The sequence below is a fragment of the Pan troglodytes genome, chromosome 7, assembly GCF_028858775.2.
Source record: "Pan troglodytes isolate AG18354 chromosome 7, NHGRI_mPanTro3-v2.0_pri, whole genome shotgun sequence".
NCBI classification, from domain to species: domain Eukaryota; kingdom Metazoa; phylum Chordata; class Mammalia; order Primates; family Hominidae; genus Pan; species Pan troglodytes.
In genome coordinates this window covers 18,409,723-18,418,506 of record NC_072405.2, presented here as the reverse complement: position 1 = coordinate 18,418,506, position 8,784 = coordinate 18,409,723, and the positions used below count along the sequence as shown (strand labels likewise).

The following is an 8,784-nucleotide window of genomic DNA, read 5'->3' as shown; positions in this document are numbered from 1 at the left end:
TCTGCACAGCCCACTCTAAGATCGTGTCCACTGCTGACAGACATTCTAAAACCTACGTGTACAGCTGCAAGCTTTGAAGAATAGATGCTCCCCGTCAGACATGTAACACTGGTGCCTGTACCCCTGTCTTCTTTTCCATCTTTTTGTTTTGTTTTGTTTTGTTTTGTTTTGTTTTAAAAAAATGTGGTAAAATAGACACCTTTTAATTGGACCACATTTAGTCTATCTCGACGTGGGCCTCAGTGTCATCAAGGAGATTCTCCTTGACGTGCAGTCACGGCCATGATCCATCTTCAGAGCTTCTCTTTCTTCCCCAAGGTAAGTCTGTCAGCAGAGAACCCTGACCGCACCCTCATGTGTTTTCTCCTCCAGGAGGCGCTTGGAAACCACCGTGAATTGGACCGCACTGGGAAACACAGATGAGGAAAGTCAACAACGCTTTGTCCTTCAGTGCCTGGCTCCTTTTTCAGCTCGTCTTGCGACTCCAGGCATTATGCCTGAAAAGTGTCCCGGACGCCTGTGAGGCTCTAATTCCCTGGGTCCCATTGCCATGTCTCTGGATTTGCGAAGATCCACCGCACCTTCTGTGGAACTCCCGTGTCGGTGAACTTTTGTGCCACGGCCCCTAATTCTGCCCATGGTCATCTGCAGCTGCACGACTTAGGGTCCATGTTCCTTGGACGGGAAGAGACAGGCAGGAGTCGGAATGATGAACCAGCACACTGGGGCATTTTCTCACGTAGCCCAAGTGACCCCATGGTGTTCTTGAGCTTTGGAACCAGTCGCGTCCCCTTTGACACTGCACCCGGCTCCCAGTCTCTCAATCGTGTTGGCCCTCCGGCGATCTCCCGTTGGATGAATTGCTCCTGCTGAAACTCGAGTCCCCTTTGATTTGCGCTTCATTAATTATTCATGATTCAGGTGGGAAGGCCTGCTGACGACCCCCTGTGGCCGTTCTCTGAGCTTTCCTGTCACATCGTTTCCTTCCACGCTCTTTGGTTCCTTATGGTCCTGCTCCTTCTGCTGTCAGAGGAGCAGAGAGTTGATCTTATTGATTCTGGATACGGATACTTTCTAGGTGATCTGGATAATCCAGATAACGACCCTCAACAGCGGCGGAAAGGGAGCAGCCATTTGGTGTGTCTCAGAAAATCCCGCTCAGTTCCGAGGCCCCCTAGATGTGGAATCCTGCTCAGAGTTGTTCCCAGGTCAGAGAATGGAGAGAGCCTGTGCATGATGGGATCTCCCTGCCTAGATCTTTCAGTGAGTCTCTACCTCAGCTACTCTTAGGATCAGGGGGAGAACCACGGTGTCAGACATCCGGAAAGAAGACGGGATGAATGTTTTACCTCTGAAGTACATCCCAAATGTGGGAGTTGACTTCAGCTTTGCTGGGGTCTATTTGGCCAGTGAAACTCTGCCTGGTTCATTCGCACATCCGGAAGCCACTTCACGGGGGGCCGTCGCAACTGGAACCACACACTTGGCATCGGCGGTTGAGCCAAATGGGGACTCGTGGTGCAAGCAACGCTCCCCACGTGTTAGCGTGGGTGAGATTCGGTTGGCGGAATTTTACTAGGTGCGTGTTAGTAGAGTGGGGCTGAGGTTTTCTTGCTCCTGTGGTTGTATACGAAGTCAAAGGTCCTGCCCAGCCCTGCGGTCCCCTCAGTCAACTCTGTTTCGGAGACATAACGATTTGGATTGCCAACAAGTCAAGAAATGTTCAAGCCCTTGGATGTAGGGTAAAGAAAGGGAGATCAGACTGTCACTGTGTCTATGTAGAAGGGGAAGACATAAGAGACTCCATTTTGAAAAGGACCTGTACTTTAAACAATTGCTTTGCTGAGATGTTGATCATTTGTAGCTTTGCCGCGGCCCCTTTGACCCAACTTGGAGCTCACAAAAACCTGTGTTGTATAACATCGAGGCTTAAGGGATCTAGGGCTGTGCAGGGCGTGCCTTGTTAACCAAATGTTTACGAGCAGTATACTTGGTAAAAGTCATTGCCATTCTCTAGTCTCAATAAACCAGGGGCACAATGCACCGTGGAAAGCCACAGGGACCTCTGCCCTTGAAAGCAGGGTATTGTCCAAGGTTTCTCCCCATGTGACAGTCTGAAATATGGCCTCGTGGGATGGGAAAGACCTGACTGTCCCCCAGCCTGACACCCGTAATGGGTCTGTGCTGAGGTGGATTAGTCAAAGAGGAAAGCCTCTTGCAGTTGAGATGCAGGAAGGCCACTGTCTCCTGCTTGCCCCTGGGAACTGAATGTCTCGGTGTAAAGCCCGATCGTACATTTGTTCAACTCTGAGCTCGGAGAAAAGCTGCCCTGTGGCGGGAGGCGAGACGTGTTGGCAGTAATGCTGCCTTGTTATTCTTTACTCCGCTGAGATGTTTGGGTGGAGAGAAACATAAATCTGGCCTACGTGAACGTCCAGGCATAGTACCTTCCCTTGAACTTAGTAATGATATAGATTCTTTGGCTCACGTGTGTTTTTTTTTGTTGTTGTTGTTGACCTTCTCCTTATTATCACCCTGCTCTCCTACTACATTCCTTTTTGCTGAAATAATGAAAATCATAATCAACAAAAACTGAGGGAACTCAGAGGCCGGTGCCGGTGCAGGTCCTTGGTGTGCTGAGTGCCGGTCCCCTGGACCCACTGTTGTCTCCCTATACTTTGTCTCTGTGTCTTATTTCTTCTCTCCGTCTCTCATCCCACCCGACTAGAAACACCCACAGGTGTGGAGGGGCAGGCCACCCCTTCACTCGGAAAATCAGTTAAACACAAACACGGAATGAGAGTCAAAAGACAATATGTCATCTTTTTGAGAATTTTATTCACTTCAAAACCAATTAAACACACACATGTACAAAGGCATTCCACAGCCCAGTTTTCGAGGCTGAGGAAAGACCCCGAGAGCGCTCTGCACAGCACGCTTCCCAGCGTCCGAAACACTGCTCTCAGGGCGGGGCACAGCGGAAGGGCTGCACCTCTCAGGGTTCCCTAACTTTTCCCTTATTCAGTCATCTAGAGAGCAAATACACAGTAATTCCCCAGTTTCCTATTGACGTCCCAGCGGAAGTCTGACTCCTGCGCGTCACGCAGTTTCTGAGGCAACGAATCTCTGGCACGGAAGCTTTTCCTGGCGCGTTTCCGGAGAACCACGCGAACTACAACGTCCCTCACCAGAATTCAATGAGGCAGAGTCCCTGCATCTGCTCCCTGCCTGGCCTGGGCTCCCACATCCACAGAAGCGCCACAGCCGGGGAGCTTCGGAGTCACCGCACAGAGTCTGCTCTCTGCTCTGCACTCCTCAGTCCCACAGTCCCCTCCAAGTCACGGGAGCTGGAGGCCAAGGAGCCCCTGCCACCTGCAGTCTCACTCCAGGTCAGAATCGCTGTCCTCTGAGGAGGAGGAAACCTGAAGGTCCTCATAGAGGACGCTCGGTGGGACACGAACACGGGGACCCTCAGACTTCTCTGACACATGAGGGCTCTGAGCGAGGAAGGCTCCCGGCTTCTCAGGAGAGTGAAATGAGGGGGCCGCCAGGAGGCTGGAGCTCCAGCGTCCGTTTTCCAGTCTCCGGAAGAGCACTGTGAGAGGCTGGGCCCCATCATGGCTGGCCGCTGGGTGATGGGACATGGTGCAGGCCTGGGCAGTAGGCAGGCAAGGTCTGCTGTGCGGAGGCTGCCGGTCGACGCTGGGCACCTGGGCGGGTGTCCTCCTGCCCATCTGGGGCGACGTACTTGGTCCAAGTTCGGTTGCGGCTGGCGGAGGTTGGAGATTCTCCGGGGCCCCCAGCTCACCTCCCTGGATGGCGCTTTCGGGGATCTGGAAGGGACCCAGTCTCGGTTTCTTGGGGAAGTTCAGGCAAGCCTGAATCCGAGCCTGGGCAGGTCTCTTGGCTCCTGGCCCGAAGCTGAGATTGGAGCCTAGGCCCAAGCTGTGTGTGGCGGCTGGCGGGCAGGGCTGTGAGGTCACCGCAGGACGTTTGTCCTGTGCCTGGGGTCTGATGGCCTGGAGCAGGCCGTGGGTTTTGGAGGCAGCCTGGGGAACTTCTCGGCAGCCACCCTCAGGGCTGCTGTGTGTCGGCTTCACCACGAGGAGAGGCTCGGGGCCCTGCTGCCTGACTGCAGGCTGAGGGATGTCGGCCGCAGCCCCTGTCTGTCTTTCCTTTGGTCCAAGACTTGAGGAGGAGCTCAGACTGGCTTTTCTGAGGGGAGACGGCGAAGCCAAGACGGAGCCCCTGTCAGACGTTTCGGTAGCTGAGCGATCAGCGAGGACAGGGCCCAGGCGCGGCCTCTTACTGGTTGTGTGGACCGGCATTGGCCCGCTTGCAACCTGAAAGAGAGGAAACAACACAGGTTAGAAGTTCCTCCGCATGGAGCCAACGTGAAAATCAAGCACATCCAAAGACAAGGTGCACACGCCATGAAATTCTTAGTACAGTATCGACAGGCGGTCCTTGGAAGTAGGGACAGACCCTCCACTTGAGTGCTGATCAGGACAAGACACATGAAAGATGCGCTCTCGAGCTATGTGTAGCTGATCTAAGCACACCATTGTTCAAAAGATCGCGTCTTGGGCATTAACTGGATCAAAGCGCCTCCACTCAGCCTTCCATGAAGTGGAACGGACTGAGGCCCTTCCGAAGGCAGGTTGGTGGCTCAAGGGTACTCAGGACGTCTTCTCTGAACACATGCATGTTCCTGGGTTTAGCCTTCTCCACGTTTGGGGCCTCTGAGGGACTAATTTCCTCATGCCGCTAGGAACATGTTGTTGGCAGGCTTGCCATAATTGGACAGAAAGAAAGCAACAGGAAATACGGCATCTTCAGATGCCTTCGCCTGGAATCAAATTGACCTGGAAGGATCGTGGAGTCCCTGACCCCAAGAAGGCAAGAAAGAGGGGTTCCCCGATTTCCTCCCGCAGACGGGAAGCTGAAAGGAAATCAACCAGGGTGACCTAGAGGAGAAAAGGACCAGGGGCCCGGGGTGACACTCACCCTCAGATAATCAGAAGATTCCGTGGATCCTTTTCGATTCGGCAGCGGCTTCTCTGGAGGTTTCCCAGAAAATATGTGGAGGAGAGCCTTCCTCTGCGGGTCTTGTTGCCTGCAGAACAGAAAAAGGTTTTCTGTTCTCCTGGTTTTCCCCAGGAGACAGGGAGAACCCTGTGTGGGGCCCAGCCCCGTTCCGTGTTTGGTGATACAGAAATGGACATCTGGTGCCCTTTCCGCCTCTGCACCTTCCCTCACGTGCCAACCTTCCCGTCCCCCAGGTGGCCCTCTAGGCTTCCCAACTAAGGACTGTGATTTGGATTCCATCGCTTTTCCCCCTGTCGTGGGGAACCTGCACGAAGCGCCCCCACCTCTCCCCGTCCCTGATTCTCCCAGAGCCAAAGGAGCTCCTGGGTGTGGAACCCCGGAGGACACGGAGCTCCGGCCTATTTCTCTGCAGCGTTCCTTCCCTGGCCCGGAGACGGAAAGGCACACGGTGTGCAGGTGCAGAGACACCATGTCCTTAGGAGGCAGTACCCTAAGAGTGGTGAAAACCCCTCCCACTGCTCACCTTGGTCTCTCTTCCTTCTCTCCCTTATCCTTGTTCAAGGGCCCCGGGTTGGCTTCAACCTGGGGCTTCCATGGTTTCAGGTTTTCCTTCCCTTCCTTTTTCCCCAAGGTCGCTGGAACCAGGGCTGCCTTCCAGCACTTCATGGGGCACCTGGTACTTCTGGCCGTGTGGCCAAAGGCCCCGCAGTTTTTGCACTTGAGCTGTGGGTGGAAAGGAAGTGATGTCGGTGAGTGAGCTGAAGCCACAGGCAGCGATCCCACGTCCACATTGGGACGGATTGTGAATTCAGAGCTGAATAAGGATTCCAAAGAGGGGACACCGGCATGGGGGCCGTTAAGTGCTGGGAGAGTTCGGATACGATGTTCCCTCCCAAAGCCCACGTGACGGAGCAACACTGAAAGGAAGGACTCAAGGTTCCAAGGGGCACGACGGTGAACCCGATGTCAACAACACAGCCAAACGTGGCTACAAAGGACTCTAAGTAGAAAGGGAGGTTGCCCCCAAGAGTCTCTCAAGGGACCTATCGGGCCGGGGAGAAGGTCCCAAGCCACGCCCACCTTGGATGGGAAAAGCAACCTGGGTGGTGGTGACAGAGCTCTTTGGAATCCAACCCAGTCTCTGAGGACCGTGTGACACCCCCTCCCCCCGTCCCCACCCCCACCCCGATACCCAAGAGATCCAGGGCTAGACTTACCCTGGGATCTTCTTCATCGGGCGGGGGAGCCCTTGGCCCAACTGGGGCCCTCCGCTGCTTCTGGAGGGTCTGGGCTCTCACCAGTCTCTTGGCCCAAGATTTGGGGTCCCGACGTGCCATCATCTTCGTCGCCTGGGGGTTTTATGACCGCCTTTTTCAGGGGTGGACAGTTGGGTCACCTGAAACACACACAAACACACACATGTCGATGGTTAAGCACATTGGATATTCACACACCCACAGGAAGCCACCTGCTAACTCCCTGCCGGTGTGGTCATGAGGAGACCTCACCACCAGTCGGTCAAATCTGTAGAACACAATATGCTGTGTGCATCCTCGGATACTGTGTGTTCCTCTGCCATGACTACCTAGTCCAAGAGTAAACCGCACCTGCCACAGGGCCCGTGGCCTAGGTATGGGGAGTTGAGCTTTCAACCCCAAACAAGCAACTGATTCTGGAGACTGGACTTAGGTCTCTCACGATTCACTCCGGTAGAAGACACGGTGATTCTATCTCCCTTGACGGACAGAATGATCGAAGACACAGGGCATGGCTTGCGCCACCCTTTGGCAGGTCTGTTTGAAGTCAGGGATAAGGGATGCTTCCTGTGACAACTTGAATCGCTACTCTGGCCATTTCATTAGGCAACTTCCAAACACAAATTCATAGAGAGAAGTTACCTTCCTCTCTACCACACTAGCAGGTGATGGTCTTTCCTGTTCTACCTTTTGGCTTTAGCTCCAGCCCCTCTTTACTTATTTATTTTTTCTGGTATTTTACGCATACCACACGAATTCATCTGAACAAACGGGGAACAAGTGCCACATCGTATCGACGTCTTACACGGCTGAAGGGCAAACCACCCTTTTTTCCAAAGTCCTTTTTCCATTTACCCACCAATTCAGCATGCTGCAGTACATTTCTTTTCGCATTCCCATCTTGGTCTTATCCCACACGTGAAGACGGATATGTTTTCTCGTTTTCTGTTGCAAGAATTACTAGTAACGAGAACACATCCTTCCCCACCAGCAAGCCCCAGTGTGATCGGTTTCTTTCGGCCTCCTGTGTCTCTTCCCCCCACCCCCACACCCCTCAGGGATTGCGTGAAAAAAACAATAGTTCAGTGAAACTAACCTGAAATTACGCGTCTACTTGCTTTCCCCGGCTGGCGCTGAGATGGGCAGGTGCTGGAGCAGCCCCGCTGGAAGCGATGCAGCATCCAGGACGACGGAGGAAGGGGCGGAGAGGGACCTCTGCTTTCCAGGCTGCCTTTTATACTGCCTCTGGTCACCTGACATGGAACGTACCCTAACCTAATCAGTTACCTGTACCTTAATTGCAATTAACTTAATCCAATTACGTGACCTGGAAAGGTCTATCTGCACAGCCCACTCTAAGATCGTGTCCACTGCTGACAGACATTCTAAAACCTACGTGTACAGCTGCAAGCTTTGAAGAATAGATGCTCCCCGTCAGACATGTAACACTGGTGCCTGTACCCCTGTCTTCTTTTCCATCTTTTTGTTTTGTTTTGTTTTGTTTTGTTTTAAAAAATGTGGTAAAATAGACACCTTTTAATTGGACCACATTTAGTCTATCTCGACGTGGGCCTCAGTGTCATCAAGGAGATTCTCCTTGACGTGCAGTCACGGCCATGATCCATCTTCAGAGCTTCTCTTTCTTCCCCAAGGTAAGTCTGTCAGCAGAGAACCCTGACCGCACCCTCATGTGTTTTCTCCTCCAGGAGGCGCTTGGAAACCACCGTGAATTGGACCGCACTGGGAAACACAGATGAGGAAAGTCAACAACGCTTTGTCCTTCAGTGCCTGGCTCCTTTTTCAGCTCGTCTTGCGACTCCAGGCATTATGCCTGAAAAGTGTCCCGGACGCCTGTGAGGCTCTAATTCCCTGGGTCCCATTGCCATGTCTCTGGATTTGCGAAGATCCACCGCACCTTCTGTGGAACTCCCGTGTCGGTGAACTTTTGTGCCACGGCCCCTAATTCTGCCCATGGTCATCTGCAGCTGCACGACTTAGGGTCCATGTTCCTTGGACGGGAAGAGACAGGCAGGAGTCGGAATGATGAACCAGCACACTGGGGCATTTTCTCACGTAGCCCAAGTGACCCCATGGTGTTCTTGAGCTTTGGAACCAGTCGCGTCCCCTTTGACACTGCACCCGGCTCCCAGTCTCTCAATCGTGTTGGCCCTCCGGCGATCTCCCGTTGGATGAATTGCTCCTGCTGAAACTCGAGTCCCCTTTGATTTGCGCTTCATTAATTATTCATGATTCAGGTGGGAAGGCCTGCTGACGACCCCCTGTGGCCGTTCTCTGAGCTTTCCTGTCACATCGTTTCCTTCCACGCTCTTTGGTTCCTTATGGTCCTGCTCCTTCTGCTGTCAGAGGAGCAGAGAGTTGATCTTATTGATTCTGGATACGGATACTTTCTAGGTGATCTGGATAATCCAGATAACGACCCTCAACAGCGGCGGAAAGGGAGCAGCCATTTGGTGTGTCT

At 53.2% G+C, this 8,784-nt stretch overlaps 1 protein-coding gene across 1 annotated transcript; it reads right to left on the bottom strand.

Annotated features, from left to right (window-relative positions):
- Positions 1-3,380: 3,380 nt before the first annotated feature.
- On the bottom strand, positions 3,381-6,450 carry LOC129135808 (protein FAM90A15). Its single transcript, XM_054657620.2, has 4 exons — positions 6,267-6,450; positions 5,573-5,772; positions 5,008-5,116; positions 3,381-4,343 (listed from the first exon to the last, which is right to left on the bottom strand). The coding sequence occupies exons 1-4, from the start codon at positions 6,387-6,389 to the stop codon at positions 3,381-3,383; spliced, it is 1,395 nt and encodes a 464-aa protein (XP_054513595.1). The 5' UTR covers positions 6,390-6,450.
- Positions 6,451-8,784: the final 2,334 nt, after the last annotated feature.

Bases quoted from the DNA above. Each gene is read 5' to 3' on its own strand.
- LOC129135808 (XM_054657620.2), bottom strand. From the start codon at position 6,389: ATGATGGCACGTCGGGACCCCAAATCTTGGGCCAAGAGACTGGTGAGA. The intron at 5,117-5,572 runs GTGAGCAGTGGG...TCTGTTCTGCAG, and splicing joins GAGAAGGAAGAGAGACCAAG to GCAACAAGACCCGCAGAGGA. The intron at 4,344-5,007 runs GTGAGTGTCACC...CCTCTCTTTCAG, and splicing joins AATCTTCTGATTATCTGAGG to GTTGCAAGCGGGCCAATGCC.